This window comes from Culex quinquefasciatus, chromosome 3 (assembly GCF_015732765.1).
Source record: "Culex quinquefasciatus strain JHB chromosome 3, VPISU_Cqui_1.0_pri_paternal, whole genome shotgun sequence".
Taxonomy (NCBI): Eukaryota; Metazoa; Arthropoda; class Insecta; order Diptera; family Culicidae; genus Culex; species Culex quinquefasciatus.
This window is the reverse complement of record NC_051863.1, coordinates 43,015,659-43,032,980: the sequence shown is the minus strand read 5'-3', so window position 1 is coordinate 43,032,980 and position 17,322 is coordinate 43,015,659. Positions and strand designations below refer to the sequence as shown.

General features: G+C 35.5%; 1 protein-coding gene across 4 annotated transcripts in view; it reads left to right on the top strand.

The window, feature by feature from the left end:
• Positions 1-17,322, top strand: part of LOC6048492 (GTPase-activating protein) — a 102,137-nt gene that overhangs the window by 63,655 nt on the left and 21,160 nt on the right. For 3 of the 4 annotated variants that reach the window (XM_038260158.1, XM_038260157.1, XM_038260159.1), the window contains 3 exons: positions 3,664-3,908; positions 4,290-4,295; positions 9,095-9,293. In XM_038260158.1, the coding sequence (XP_038116086.1) occupies positions 3,664-3,908; positions 4,290-4,295; positions 9,095-9,293 (450 nt within the window). The remainder of the gene's footprint in view (positions 1-3,663; positions 3,909-4,289; positions 4,296-9,094; positions 9,294-17,322) is intronic. The other variant, XM_038260160.1, reaches the window with a different exon arrangement.

Here is a 17,322-nt window from a genome sequence, read left to right as displayed (position 1 = left end):
CCACAAAAATGGGGATGAAGTACTTTTTGTTCTGGTGTGCTATGCTGTGTTTCATGTTGTGTTCCTGAGAAATCATGTAGGCTAGCTGGGAGGTTGCGGTCTCGATGATCACTTGGCTCCTGGAGATGTTCCATTGCAGGTTAAGTACAGCAGAAAAATCCAGCTGAACGTCCTTTGTGAGGAATGCTTTGATTTTGTCGATATCTGGAGCTACTGGCAGGACGTTCATGTCCACAACCAGCGAATTCTTGCGGTAGGTCGTCATCACGGATGGTCACTTGTGCGCGAACAATATATGGCCTTGGGCCACGACTGTCTCACTTATAGAAGGCGAAGAGTAGCACGAACGCGCGATACACGTCCGCTATGGCTGGTGTCTGAGTCTCGAATGACGCAGTAATTTTGTTGGTCGGTGTTATCAGCTCAAAAATGAATAATTTAAAGCACATATGACAATAACTCATTCATGTCAACAGATCGCGCACACTTACTTGACATTTTTGCCTTCCTCACCTCGCTCTTAGAAGCATCTGAAAGTACACATTCTAGAGTACATTTGCTGAAAATATCTCGGAGGTCTTTTTAGTTTAACTCATTCTCAATTTGAAAATGAGCATTTTGAAATCGTTTTTTGCCCATAACTTTTGATAGAATTGACCAAAATTCGTTTTTCAAGAATAAAAATATTCGTTTTGACAAGTTCTACAATTGTCTGGCCCAAAGATTTACAAAATGATATAGTGGTTGTAAAAGAAGAAACAAGTTTTAGCTTAAATATTTCTGGTATAAATATAATTATTTTTCCTGAAACAACCACCCACATAAAATCTAAGGAAACAATCATCCTTCGTAGACATTTTTGTTGCAGTCCAGATATTTCAAACCAAGGATGCCAGGTCGACATGTTATACGAATTGGAAAATATTTAAATAAATTTTTCAAGGAGAGATTTTTTCTGTCAATATAACACCCAACTTTGGAAGGTTTTTCAATCTTCCATTAAGTTCTCTCAACGTTTGGCAGTGTTCCCAGGTTAGTAAATTTTGGAAAACGTTCTTTAGAAACACTGTTCTGAGATTCTTTTTGTGGTTTATTTTCATTGAAGCTTGTGTTAAGGTTATAACAAGCCTTGAAAAGTTTCACAATCTTCACTTCAGTGCCCATAACATTTAGCAGTGTTGCCAGGTCATCTAACTTAACGACGTATCAGAAATGTTAACAAGCAAAAATATTTCCTCAAGTATGACCCAGGATAACTTTATCATTAAAATTTACAACATCCTACCTTGAAAGTTTTAGTCGTTATACTTCAGTACTAATAACGTATGGTAATGTTGCAAGGTCATTCAATATTGGGAAGCCTTTAAAAAAACATTATCTAAAAATGTCATGGGAGTGCTCGCATAATTTAACATCACTGTCAGGTTTTTGTATATATTTTTTTAATATTTAAAATTAACTTTTTGAACAGTGCCAATTGAATCAATTGCTATTAAAGGGTTATTTGTTGGCTTATTTAGGCGTTTAGAAAATATGCTATTTTCTGATCAAGGATTGATATTTTTTATACACAGAAAATAATTATTAGGAAGGTTTTAATAATATTTACTTTAATTTAAAAATTATGCAACTAAGGCCGTTGCAAATATTTTATGAAGTTTATGTCCCTCGACTTTGACCAAAGCCGAGGGGGGGCAAAAAAATAAAAATTGAATTTAACATATTACATTTAACACAGGTTTAACATTTCAATGAAAAAAAGTGTTTCAAAATGCATTATACACCTGTCCAGTTGTTTTGCAATCATTAGTTTCCAAAATACCTAAGTATTGACGAAAATTTATTTATTTTTTGTCAAAAATAAAGTTTTTGCGGTGCTGTACATTGGAATTTCATAAAAATTAAAAATATTTTAAATCCAGCCCAAACATGCTAAATATGATTATCAATGCAGAAAAATGCGTTTTAGATTGTTTTCGGTTGATTTGACATCTTTTTATAAAAATTTTGACGTTTTTGGAAAAATATTTTTTTCGTCCCCTGATTTTTTGGACCAATTTCGAATGGGGGGGCGACATAAACTTTGAAAAATATTTGCAGCGGCCTAATTTAATAAAAATAACTTTTCTAATACATGCATACTCTATTTTTTTTTTTGTAGACTGGAAACAACCATGAAAGATTTATTCCTAGAATGTTGTGTTTCACCTTCCTGATTAAGAATATTTCCGATTCAAAATATTCTATCGGTGATAATTGCGTTTTTCAGAAAAAAAATGTATTCTTGATCCGGAAGGTGAAACACAACTTCCTACGTATAAATCTTCCATGGGTGTTTCCGATATCTACACCTAAAGTTAAAGAACGAGGGGATAGTCCTCACGAAAAGAAACGTGAGGAAAGTGCTATTTTGCGAGAGTAAAGTTCTCTCGCGTGTTCATTCGTTCATTGGAACAGTTCATCCTATTGAGTGGCTTATATGGACAAATGACCGCCACTTAGTCATCGAACCATGGTTGGCTATACGGCAAAGGCACGGTTTAATATGCTAAAGGTCTTGGGTTCGAGTCTCGGTACCGGTACTTTTTTTATTTGATAGATGAACTTTTTTTGAAGATGAACCTATGAGTAAAGTACTCTCGGTAATTTCGGGGTTTATCCTCTCAGTCCGCACACAGTACCATTTTACTACCGAATCGTGCTCTTTATCCTCTCGTATGGCGATGTTCCGGTGAATTTGAACAGATATGTTATATTCAGAACAGCTAAGTTTTAATAAAAACATAAAATTGATATTTTTACTAGGTTTTTCGGTTTAAACATAGACAGATCAGTACAATTATTATATCAACATCAAAATTTCCAAATAAAACAGTAAAAAAATTGAAATTACTGGCCAAGGTTTCAAAATTTGAATGAAAAAAGAGTATTAAAATATGAAGTGTACACCTTGATCGCGACACATACTTTGAAAAAAAAATTAAGCATCCATGTGTAAAGTAAATTCACCGATCAAATAAAAATAATATTGACAAATATTACTTTTCGAAACAAGTGCTGAAAATTTCAACTTTTCAGCACCCATTTCAGTAGTGAAAAGTCAATTATCTAAAATTGTTTCTATTTTGACACTAGAATTTGACTGATATCAACTTGTCTACCTTATAAAAAAATACACCAATCAGTGCTAAAGGTCATATCTTCCCAGTTCAACTGTTTAAACAGAAATACCAGTCTGGGTTTGGCGTTGCTAAAATTAAACCACCTTGCGTTATCTTATCTAGTAGACTGGACCGTACCATAGACTACTAAATTAACCCTTTTTTGCTTCCTCGGAATGAATGTTTTGGGTAAATTTTGTTTTGTCTGCTTGTTGTTTTGGTGAACTAAATTTAGACATGGTGTTTCATAAAGCACTGATAGTGCCCGGGAGGGTTGTTCTTTATATTTGGGGCGATTTTGACAAGTTTGCAAATCTGGACCTAGTGTCAGGCTTGTGATGGATTACTGTTGTGAAGTCGTTTATCTTGGAACTGAATTTGAATTCAGCTCAAACAAACTGTTTGGATTTTTTATCATCATAAAATATACATTAAAAAGAATTCCATAAATTTCAAATCACGTGTCTCATATTGAAAATTCTTTTCCCCCTTTCCAAAACAGGACGAGCAGACGACCCGCACGCTGACGCTCATCTCGAAGACGATCCAATCGCTCGGGAACCTGGTCAGCTCGCGGTCCGCCCAGCAACCGTGCAAGGAGCAGTACACCGGCCAGCTGTACAAGCGGTTCTGCACCGAGAAGCACGTGGACGCGATCAAGCACTTCCTGGAGGTGATCTCGACCGTGGGGGCGAACATTACGGACGGCGAGACGACCATGCTGGAGCCGGTCATGCTCAAGGAGGGGTAAGTGTTGGCGGTTTTGAACTGATCTTTTGGCATTGGTGATGGTGACTGTTTCAATGGTTTTATCTCTAGAGATCCCGTTTGTGAAACTAACCTCTCCGTTGACCCAATTCTTGATACACACTTGTGCGAATCTACTAACCCGATTTCGATCCGATTTTATCTCCACTCTGTGTCTTGCCTCTCTTTTTTATCTCTTTCTCTCTTCCCTTCTCATTGTGTCTCGCTCGACTGCCCACTACTACTAACTGTATGCGTGTGTGTATGTGTACTGTAAATAATCCGAACAACAACAAAAAACAAAACACAATCCAAATAACATCATCCGTTCGTACGACCATTAACCCTGTGCCTGGATTGTTCGTAATTGTGTTTCGCCAGCGAATGGTAAGTTAAAGCGCCCTCCCATCACATCAATCGACTCTCGAAATTAACCCGTCCTCTAGCATTTTATTAGTGTCTCATTGTTCTGGTTTTTTTTGGGTTCCTCGTTTGTGTGTTTCTTTTACGTTACTAATTTACAACCACCCCCATTATTCTTCGGCACACTCTTGCCTTACTCGTATGCCCGTAGCCTCCTTTTTTCTCTCATTGTCTGTGGTCATCGATCGTGAAGCAATTCTTCACGTTCGGAGAACGTTTTTGGCACCACACGTATTGTTTTAGCGCAAACTGACAGGGTGGCCACCCAAGGCAGAAAAAAATGGTAAATGTTTCGTAAAATCACAGGTTGTTGACTCAATCAGAAAAATCAGTTACAAATACAAAACAACTCGAACATTCGGTCCAGTTTTGGGTTCCACAGTTTGGTTTTAAAAATTGTACAGTTTAATTTTGTTGTACAGTATAGTTATGCAAAGATACAATTTTGATAGATGTAAATATGGGCAATTTTTTTTTTTTTTTTTTTTTTTTTTTTTATAATAAATAATAATGTTTGTTAAATTCATTCAAGTTAACAGTAATGTCTGACTTCCCTAATGAATATAATTCTTTTAAAGGGATGTAAAGGCGTAATTAAAAACTAAAAGCTACTTATAAACTGGTAACACCTTTTTTTTTTTTTTTAAACGCTTACTAACGTAGCAAATAATTGTTTATGCAACTACGAATAAGAATGAGAATTTTTCTTTTGAATTCAGCTAATGTCTCTGTTCTTTTTAAATCTTCTGGTAAATTGTTGAAAACATACGGGCCATTAATTATAAATCTTCTTCTTCCAATTTCTGTTCTAAAACCTGATCGTCTAAGATGATGTGCTTGTCTTGTGAAATGCTGGTGAACCGCAGTAGCGAATTCCCAATTATGGTGCATATTCCTATTGTTGAGACACTTTTACATTAGGATTGCAATTCTTTGCTCAAAAAGGCCATGAATCGGAAGGATGTTATGTTGGGACATTGTGTATAGATCACGTGTTGGTTGAAGGTATGGAAGCTTAAAAATTGCTTTGATGCAACGATTTTGCTGAACTTGAAGGTCTTTCAAATGAGTTTTACTGCAAGTGCCCCAAGCTCCTATTGCGTATTGATACCTACTGTGGATAAATGCAAAGTACATTTTCAAAAGAAAACTTTTGACATAACCTCAACAGTCGTAAATCATATCATTATATTTTAAAAAGCAAATAATAGTTTCCAGAAATATGTTTGAAGATTTCATCAAAATTTTCAGCAACGGCCTTTAAGAAGTGTTGCGATAATTTAAAAATTCGTCAATTGTAATTTTTTTCACTTTAAAATGATTTTATATGCTTTGATTCAGTTGAAGAGTGATATTTTTGTTATTAAGAAAGCTGAATGTTATGTTCCATTTAACAAGTTTTTAAAATTAAATTAGACGATACAAATTTCAATTTTCAAGCAAAATTAAAATTATGCAAAAGTATTACAGTTCAGACTTGATTATTCGAAGCCTCGATTATCCGAAGTTTCGATTATCCGAAGGTTTGTGTGGAACTTCGGATAGTCAAATCACAAGCAAAACAAATCTATTATTTTATTTTTATCATTCAAGTCAAATATGAATGGTTGATTGCCTGTAAAATAAAAAAAATGCATTTTTTCAATATTTCATCATCGCCATTTTGGCCGATTAGATTTTAAATTTCTAATTCACTTAAGGGGTTACATACATCTACAAAATCACAAAATTTTATATTACACAATATTTCTAAAATCCACTCAAAATATGACTATTAATCACTCCTGAAAGTTTCATGAAGATATTTCATGATTAAACTTAGTAAGAGACGATTTAAGCTAAAAATGTTGCCATGCACAAAGCGGGCTGTCAAACTTTGTTGGCGTTTTTCTCTAAACCCCGAATTGATTTACGGGTGCCACGATATCTCGAGATGGGATGGACCAAATTGGCTGAAATTTGAAGTAAAGACTCTCAAGACATATTCCGTGTGCATGAAGAAGCTCAATTTTTTGAAATTTGCTTTTTAAAAAAATACAAAAATCGAAAACTAACGTTTTTTTTTTATTTGAAAAACACAAAAATATTTTTATTTTTTTTAAATAAAGTTTTTGAAAAACAAACTTTGTCATGCACACGGAATCGTTTTAACGAGTCTTTACCAAAATTTTGAGCCGATTTTGTCAAGACAGTGTTGAGATATCGTGGCACCCGTTTTTTGAAACTGCTAACTTTAAATTGCTATATCTCGGCAATGGTGCAACCAAATATCTTCAAATTTATTTTGTTAGTAGGTGAAATGTATATTTCAATGCCCTGAAAAAGAATAAAAAAAAGTTGAAGTGTGGGCTCATACTAACCTCTGACTTTTTTTGCCGATATACATGTATGTAACCCCTTAAGAGTATTTTAAGGGTCATACTAAAGCTCAACAATAAAAAAATACAACGAAAAATAAATCGTGTTTCGATTATCCGAAGAGAAATTTTGCCTAGGCCTTCGGATAATCGAGTCTGGACTGTATTAAATTCATAAAATTTATGTAAAAAGACTAGATTATATTGTTTTATCTGATTTTTCGCCGCTGAATCCACACTTTTTTTTTAAATATCTACGAAATTTAATTTTTTTGTGTTTATCATATTTTTAGTCACTTTTAAACTTTGTGGGTGTTTTTTATTACATATAATGCTTTAAAGATAAAGATATATCGAAAAATACTAAATTTAACTTAAATTACAAAGGATTTAGTCAACAATTTAATCCCTGAAAAAATGGAAGGTACACTGACAATGGCATTTTGCTGAGTTCGTTTTCGAACCTCTCCATACATTTTTTTCAGTTCAACCATGATTACACTTTTTTGAAAATAGTATTAAAACTGAAAAAATGGTATGGAAGAATGCATGAAGGAACACTTAAAAGGATAAAAAAAATCCAAGAATATGTTTTAAGTCCGCTGTTTTTTGTTAAGACGTGTAAACAACTGCTAATGTTTGGAAGAATTTAAAACTCTTAAAATTATTGCTGTTCGACCTTTGTTCGCATTTGACCTTTTACGATAACATTTTTTTAACCATCTAAAAAGAAGTTTGAAAAGATAAAAAATAGATAAAATACTATGTTTCAATGCATTAACAACTTGATTAAAAAAATATTTTGGGACAATTTTGATTATAGTTTGAGTTCAATTATGTTTACATAGGATACAATCTAAAGTTTTTTTAAAGGTCCAATAAACCAAGTTTGTATTTTTTGCTTTTTGGGTGTTTTTGAATACTTCTGGAGATTTAAAAAACTCCCATAAAGCTGAAATGAAAACTGGGATGGCTGGATCACTTAAAAAAAACTTTCAAAAAAAATTGCGGATGTTCAAAATAAATTATTAAATCTTTCTGTTCAAAACCTTTATTTTTCTCAATTTTCAGTACGATAATTTGACATCTTGTTTGAAACGAACGTGGCTAAATTTTGGTTGCACTTAAACCAATAAGGCTTTCTAGGCCCAGTGAAAAAAATAAATAATTTAACCCAAAAATGACGAACTTCTTGTCACAATGTCCTCATGCAAACAATGATCGAGCTCGAGCTGGCACAGCCCTGCGAAGTATGTTGGCTGACATATCGGGCGGCCAGCCAAAAACAAACAGCTAAAAGTCGCTTGACAAAAAACTTTTGCTAGAAAGAGATAGGAATCCTTGTCGCATTTTTTTTAATCGAGATTTTTGGTTCTGGTGGTAAAAGATTTTACAATACATTTTCTGAATTTGAATTTTATCTATACAGCAATTCCACATGAAAACAGCATGATTCGAAAAAAAAGTCTTCCGAGTTGCGTATTTCAATTACGAAAATTTTGGTAGCCTAACATGTATAGGTCATCGCTGAAATTTTCAAGTTATTGCAGTTTAAGTGGAAAAACTAGTTTTTTTGCTGTTTTCGTCATTTTCTCATTTTTGCGCGTGGCACGTCGAAAAACCCAGTTTTATTTTTTTTAAATCGTATCTCAGAAAATTTAAAACATAACTTCGCCATTTTTTGATAAGTTATGTAAAATTTTCCGAGTAATCAGGTTAAAAACATTTTCAGACATAGGCTCTTTGGTCCCGAGACCTTCAAAACAGCATTTTAAGTTTTCACACGACCTTTTCAAATGTTAAGCTAGATTTTTGAAACTTCTTACTATTTTTTTTCCAAATAACCAAACTAATCACCTTTCTTTTGCGTCTAAACAGCTAAAATCGGATTAAATGGCGCGGAGATATAATTTTTAGAAAAAAGTGGTTGTTGCGAAAATCGACGAAAATGTCCATTTTTCGGACCACCCTAACACGGCGTAGGTCACCATAATGACCGAACAAAAAAAATACGGATCTAATTATTTTGGTCAAGGAGCCCCCAGAAAATGTTAAGCCCGATCGGAGAACTTTTTTCGAATCATGGTGTTTTCGTGGGGAATTGCTGTATAAAAAGCTGTGAGGAAAAAAAAATACCTTTGTGAGATTCCGATCATTAAAATTAGTTTTAAAATTGTTAATCAATGAATTTTAATAGATACATGTTTGTAGTTTAAATCAAGTTTTGTTGAAAATTGGTTCATTTGTTTGATTTTTTTAAACTTGATTTTGCTAAAAAGGAAATACACGAAATTGAGTGGCCACCCTGCCACAATGAAACATCAAAGACCCCACACTCAAGTAGCCGCATATAATTTCCCCAATGTCTAATATCTCTTCCCTTCCTACCTTCTCCCTCTCTCCCAGGATGATGACGAAGCGGGCCCAAGGTCGGAAGCGGTTCGGCCGGCGGAACTTCAAGCAGCGCTACTTTCGGCTGACGACCCAATCGCTCAGCTACGCCAAGGCGAAAGGCAAGCGTCCCATCTGTGATATACCGCTGGCGGAGATACTGGCCGTGGAGCGACTCACCGAGAGGAGCTTCAAGATGCAGAACATCTTCCAGGTGAGTCGGCGCAATGGACGTAGCTATAGCTTGTAACACAATGAACGGATGTTGGATATTACGGACTTTGGCGCGGTTCATTGAATGGCGGCGTGTGGACACAATGGACGCCGGCGTCGGCGAGCGTTGTGACCATTCAGGCGTGGACCTAGATTGGGGGCGACGTGTTTTGGCGCACGTTCGTCGTAACTTTGTGTTTTTGGAATTGATGTCTTGGGTTTGTAGCGCAGGTTGGGTTGTTTTCGATATTAGCTTAGAATGTGAGGAATGTACTTTGGATGCTGTTCATAATGTGCCAGAAGTTTTAAGATCGAAATTTTTCTAGTCATAAATTCAATTGTGAAGATTTTCTCATTTTCTCATACCGATTTCGTAACAGCTTTAATCTATTCAAAGCCCACAAATTAGCTGCGCTCGGAAAATTGTCCTAAACTGAGGCAACCCCTCTTCAAATCTACTCTCTAACTCTATTTCAGACCCATTTTTCAAACCTCGTCAACAGCTTGGCGCAAGCGGAGGCCTCTTTCAGAGCGATTGTTCGCGCTTGTTTCCAATAATAATGATTATTATTTCACGTAGTTTAACCAGCCAGCACAATTCAACAACTTGACGCGCGGGTCCAAAGCAGAAAAAGCAAAAGTTCCCACAATTATGTCGTACTCCGACTCGCCCCGGCCAAAATGGTGACTGCGGTGAGAGACCTTGCTTTTGTTCTGCCTCTCCCCTCCGGCCAAAGACACTCGGCTCGGCACAACATAAGATCATTGTTGGTAGCATAAATCATCGTCGGTTTCACACACTGCCGCGTTGGTCTGGCCAGTGTTACTGTTGACTTATGGTAGCCCCACCTGCTGGGAACAGTCACGGCAGGGGTTCTCAGCTCCAACTTGTTTTTTTTTTTTTCATAGAAAGTCAAATTTATTAGCTGTCATCATCTTGATTTGACTTCATTTTGAGTTTTGAATTTAAAAATCTTAAAATTTAATTTTAAAACTTTGTTCAATATTGCACGCCATAAAACACACAATGTTGTATGCAACAAAAACACAAAACTGTTGTGGGCACTAACTTCAACTAATCAGACCACATCTAATTCAAACTGCCTTTAAAGCCACTAATGAAACCTGCGTAATGACTGGCCGACTCGCGTAGGCGTTCGGCTCTTGCAACTCTACAGATTAATTGCCCTCGCCGCCAGTTGGACGCGAACGTGTCAAGTGTTGCACCACCACACCTCCGATTTGCATACAACATGGCTGCACCCCAAGGCAGCTGTTCTAATTGTTGCACACTTTTACAATCGATTAAGCACCACACCTCGAACCATTCAAAAACGAAGAAGAAGAAGAAAAAAACGCAGTGAAATCTTTCCCAACTTGACAAACGAAACAAAGTCGCAATTGTGTTTTGTTGGGACCAATGTTGGATGGGAAAATTGTTTTTCATTTTCAGTTTCGAAACTACTCGAACCATAATTCCTCGAGAGACAGAAAAAAATGAGCTAACAATGCGGCAGATGGTGTGGTTGGGAAAAATGGTAGCAATTTTTCAAACCCGTCGACAAAGCCTATATATTTTCACTCAATCGTCATTGTTTCGAGGGCTGAAAAACATAAATCTTGGATGATAAATTGTTGTTTCAAAGTAAATTATGATTTATGGATAATCACAAATTTTAAAAATGATTTGCCCCAAAATTAGAATAAGTTAACCACCAATTAAGAATACAGTACAATCTAGACTCGAGTATGCGAAACCTCGCTAATAAAAAAAAAATCAAATTATTCGCTCTACAGCATTGCCTTGGCGTGCTCGATTGCGAGATTCCTACTCGAAACTAAGTGTCCGAAGGCTTGATTGTTCAGGCAATTGCAAACCTCTTTTTACACCTTAGCTTCCATCCACCCCGGGATTCGAACGACCTTTGGATTGTGAGTCCAACTGCCTACCAGCGACTCCACCGAGGCAGGATCCAGGGAGACGACTCCTACGCCTGGACTGAGCTAACAACATTTACTTCCCTTCGGAAGGAAGGCGTGGTCAGACAAATTTCGGCTCAAAAATGCCACCGGGACCGTCTGGGATCGAACCCAGGCCGACTGGGTGAGAGGCAATCACGCTTACCCCTACATCACGGTTCCCGGCTTATTTGATTTATATTTTTTGAATCCAAGATGACGGCCAACGGTGGTGATGAAAATTTCAATGTTTAATATTGTGGCTTCGGAAATAAATTTATTTAATATTTTGGTTTCGGAAATATATCAAATTTTGACGGTGACTTATCTGACACTACGCTTTGTAAACTTATCAACTTCAATTCTGAGTGCAACTTTGTGTTGAACGCGAGGTTAAACGTCACTGAATTTTTTTTTTCGCTCTGGCACTAAATCGAACTATTCTCGCCGCACTTTTTCTCTCCGCTTTTTCTGTAAGTAAAAATAGTACATTTTATTAAATTTCTTTATTAAATAAACAAAAAAAGTAGTGTTCACCCACCGACATAAATTTTCGTCAATCAAAACAAGATGGAGGAATCACAACAAACTTGGCTAACATACTGATCGAGTAATACCAAATTAAACCTGACAAAAAAAGGCGGAGAGAAAAGCGTGCACACATTTTTTTTTTGCTGAAAATCAGTAAAGTTTTACTGAATTTTCATCTACTGAAATTTCAGTAAACGATTCAGTAATTCAGATTTTACTGAATTCTCAGTTAACTGATATTTTTCACTTTAACAGATGATTTAATGAAATTTCAGTAAAATGGTTGTCAAAACAACTGAAAGTCCAGCAAAAGAAACGTCACATTATTTTGCCGAAAATTCAGTAATTTTCTTGTGGCACTTTGACAGATCATTTGTTGGAGATTCAGCAATCATTGCTGGTATTTTAGCTATCAAAATTTTATTTTGGTTGTCGTTAAAATACTGTTATTCATTCATTTATTTCATCAATCGTCTAAACCTAAAAAACAGGTGGTTAGCATCGAGGCATTTGTTATTGTCGTTCAAGAGCAAAACGACATGCGATACCTAGTGTTGAGTAGCAGAACAGAGCGAAGAATGTCGATTGAAATTTCCGTCCTTTGAGGTTATGTATGCGAATTCTGTTTTGTGAATTTAAGCGTTCAAAACAACTTTGTTAACTTTTGATGCTCTATCATTTTAAACAATATTATTTTTTTCAAAATTATTATTTTTTTTTTTTCAAGCAGGCCAAGGATTGATACCTAAGAGCATGCAATGGCACTGACCTTGTTGCGTGCTCTTCGGTTGACGTCCACGTAAGGAACATCCTGGAAGGAGCGTAACTAACTACATCCGTAGTTCTGTTAGATCATCCGAATTATCTTGATCAGAACAGTATAGCTCTGGTTCCTTGCGAGTGTCCTATTTTCTTACCTCCACGTTGGCTTGGTTTTCATGATGACCTAGCTGGTGGCCTGTGGAAACGGATCGTAAACCTTTGACCACCGCGGGTCAGAGTCGAGACGGCTAAAAGAAAGGGGCGCAACAATGTGAGAAAGGGAAGTAATTTGTGATTGTAGACGGTATTGTTTTGATTCGCAGTATGTTGAGTCAACTGCTGTGGATGTACCTGAAACATCGCACAACGGGGTTTCTCTTCTCTTCATTCTCAGCTACCACCTATCTCCTATTTTTATTTTGGTCTTCTGATTCCCAATTCTTCACTGCTTCTTCTATTTAATATCCAACATTTGATTTTTAATTTTACTAACTTTTGATTCTCGAAGTTACGAGCAGTAAAAGTAAAAGTAAAGTATGTAGCTTTTGATTTTCTTATCTCTCAAAGCTTTTCTACTCTTTTCTATCAATTGATACTGCTGTAAACTTTGTTTTGTTTTTTTTTTCCTTTAAATTATACTTTTCCTTAATGTACTAGTAATATCAAGTCTATTTATCATTCGCCTAATCTTTTTTGATTTTATTTGCGAATTTATTTATTTGAATAATTCTTTATCTGTCCTATAAATTATCATTACTTTAATCTAAGCTTGTTTTGTATCTCTATTTATTAACTATTGTCTAATTTTACATCTAATACATCTAGCTTCTCATTTCTATTCTTCAAAATACGCTCATCATTCTCTTACTATTGATACTTGATTTTTATAAAATAAATTCTCTTTTACTGTCAATTGTTTTCAATCTTTACCCTTTTTTCAAACAAGTGAGGTTTGAGCCCTTACTCAATTTATGGAATGGTTAAGGGATTAATACAAATATTACTATTGTATTTTTGGTAAACTTTTATAACATGCTTAGGACCAAAAATTGTAACAAAACACCGCGACAAAAGAAATAGCAACATATAAATACGACTCAACACTAGGAAAGATTTCAGGAGAAACAATACACAGTAAATAACAATAAGTTTTTGAATTCAAACTAAAAATAAAACAGTTTTTGCTTTAATGAAAGTTGATAGGCACACTATAAATGGTTAGGCGCTTATACTTACATCAAACCCTACTTAATGTACCACCCCCGGCCGAGTTAAAATGCGTAACCGGAAAAGAAGGTGTGCATGCCTGGCACGAACACTCAAAGCGTGTTCTAGGGTGCTGCTCGTACTGACTCAGAGCAAGGGTGAGATGTAGGTGTAAGGGCAGTGCGTGTTCGTCGGGAACCTAATGCATAAGATCGGTCAAGGCCCGTTCTTACACTGAAAATTGCGAATTGCGAATTGCGAATTGCGAATTATTATTTTTTCAATTTTTTTTATTGCTTTAATTTAAAGAGAGCAAAATGTTTACACTCGTACTACTTGAATTTTTTTTCTCAAAAGTTGTTCTAAGAGCCGTAAATTCAATTTTAAGATTGCATTCCTATGTAACCGAACAGCGAAAATTTGAATCGTCATTCTTCGATGCTTTGCGCCATCTATCGGAATTTTTGAGCTTTGAATCGCGAATAGGCCCCCAAAACCAAAGCTAAAAACTTGATTCGCCACCTACATTCGAGTAGAAGAACTTTGGTACAAGGTTACGTTTACGTTTTTGCGCGAGAGTGAAAACTATTTGAAGAATTTTTTATAAGAAAATTGATCTTATGGAACAAAAAAATTAACAGGAGGTAAGAAATAAAAAGTTCTATCGACTGACTTTTTGATTTTTTTGCTAAGTTGCCTTTTTCATTGAAAATTCTGAGATCCGGATTGAAAACGCGAGAAAGAGGTTAGATTGCTAATTTTGAAAATCATTCCAATTATCATTTTTCAAGCAGAGCTTTGCTTTTATGGTAGAAGTGACTTTAAAAAATATTTGTCCACTTGAATAATCTACATTCTCAATTGATTAGTTAGGTTTTGATTGATTAAAACATTCCCTTATTTTGAATCAGATAATGAACAAGTTAAAACGGCCATCACAAAAATATTTTCGTTTATATCAATTAAGCTTTTTATTTCTTACCTGAAAATGGTATAATTTTCTTTTAATGTCGATTTTATGATGAAATAAAACAATTTCAAATTTAAAACCAATTTACTCGCTGTAGGATATAATGAAAACATCACCCCAAGTTTCAGCGCCCTCTAGTGGGGGGTAATTTTGACGTTTGATTGCCTATTGCTCTCTCTCCTCTCTGAGCATATTCGTGTATGACTTGATGGACGGAGTAGGAAAAGAATTTCACAAAGTATTTGTTTCGCTGAGCAGTCAGCCTGTCGTGTTCGCTCGCGAATGGTTGCGCAAAGATTCGCTCGGTGATGAGTGAGTGATTTCTGATCTTTGAACAAAAAACCAGGACCCTTGCTGGCAATATAACATATTTTCCAAAGGCATTGTAATGAATAACGAAGAAAATTAACGCCGAGATTATACTGTGCACACTGATAAAAGAGCAACCTTGGCTTAAATCTAAAAAAAACGTAATAAAAACATTTAATCTTTGACATTTTACAAGCTTTGATCTTGAACAGTATAGAAAATAAGGACAGTTATGCGTCTACACAAAATTTGCAAAATATCAATTAATTTATGAAAACATTTTGATATCTAAAATTTCATGATTTGTGGTCCAAATAATCAAAATTTACAAAAAGTCTAATAGTGCCCTATTTGATTAAAAATGATAAAAATAATGTTTTTGAATAGTTTTAAACCAGTTGTACAAGTTTTTCAATGGAAATTTAAATTTGATTTTTGCGGCTTTTTCGAAGGTAAGAGGGGGGCAAACACTTGAAATAAAATTTGTTATGATCGAATTGAGGGAGCAGACAAAAAATGATTTTAATTAAAATTTGCATTGACAAAAACTTGACTATTATAAATATTTTGAAACATGGGATTAAAGATCGGTCAAAACTTAAAAGTTCAAGCATTTTTTTTTAATGAATTTATTGTTTTTTTGCAAATTTTTTACAGTAATGATGTTTGAAGCGCTTTTTTCTCAAGAAATAAAAAAAAATGAGAAATTTAAAACATTGTTTTGTTGCAGTTTTTCAAAATATTTCCACTTCTGCCAAATTTTTACATTTTTCAGGCCGGCTGTGTTAATCTGGATAGAAGTTTTCTCTAGACCTGATTAAATATTTTTGCAGTGGATATTTGTAAAAAAACATTGCGGAATTCCATGGAAGTCTGGGAGCACTGCCAAGAAATATCAATACTAAAAAAAATTCCAAGATATTATTTTTTTCAATTCTTTTATGATATGTGGAAAATAAATCAATAAGAGTTTAATTTTTTTTAGCAATGTTGCTAAAATATTTTCCAAGAATTTCAAACAAAGTTAATTGACCGACATAAAAAATTATTAAGATTTGAAACTAATACCGCAAACAACTCAACCTGAATTAGTATTTGTTAATAAAGAAGACCATGAAAATGTACCAAAAAAAACAGCAAAATAATGTAACCTAGCTAAGCTGACTCATAACTCAAAACCACTCCATCACGGACTCAATTGACCGACTAACAATGAATTTCGAGTGAAAAAAAAAACCAACGTTTACTATCCCATTTGGACTAAGCTTTGCGCGCGCGATCAGTGAACTTCCTGCGTCCCAAGCACATGACTCAGATTAATGAGCACTGAGCAGTGCTTCTTCTTCGTCTTTTTTTTATTGTTTTTGTATTTTTCAATCTTGTCACGCTTGACCAATCTTCCCTGACGCCCAGTGGCCGCAAGCAGCAAGTAGTGGCAGTCCATCAAATGTTTCCTCCTTGCGCCAGCAGCCACAAAGAGAGAGTGTCTGGTCCGATCGAATGACTCATCGTCCCACGTTCCATCCATCCTCCATAAAGGGAACCCGGCGGAATCTACGGACCCAGGCACTGGAACGGATTCGACCAGGGGTAGAGTCGCACTTGGTTATGAATAATTCCAATTGCAATGATTTCTGGATGAAAAAAAAAATGGCGAGAGCTTTCTCTAATTGGATGGATTAAATTGAATGAATATTTGAAGAGGAATTCAAAGTTAAATTCCTGAGCAAACAAACAAGTCAAAAATATTCTCAATAAAAATTCCTCAATCCAAAATCATTCGGCAAGCAAAAACAAAAAACACGCTTATCTTCCAGAATTGGCACAGCAGAATTGCTCAATCCGGTCGCCAGGCGCTACGTGCGCATGCACACGAAACAAAAATGGCACAAGGTTGTTGACCGGAAATGAAGCCCCAACAGGCTAGGCGGTTTGGATGGGGTTCTGCAGTTGGAACTAGGTCAGGTCGATGGTACGCGACGGTGCCTAGTCTAGGGAAAAATGGAAAACTGGTGCACTTGGAAGGTTGCCACGTGCTAGATTTAATTTGCATAAATAGATTTGTGCAGTTTTTTTTCGCATGAATGTTACTGCATAAGAGGTTGCATCAATCGCTGGGCTGTCAAATCATCGTTGAGGAATGAGGTAAAATAGCTTGCTCTTCCGAAGAAAAGGGGTTTGGAGTCGTCATCTTTATCCGTTTTTTTTGCTTAAATACTTAATTATTACAGTTATACTAAACAGAGGTTTGTAGCTGTTGATGGATGCAGCTGACTTATTGTTGATATTCTTA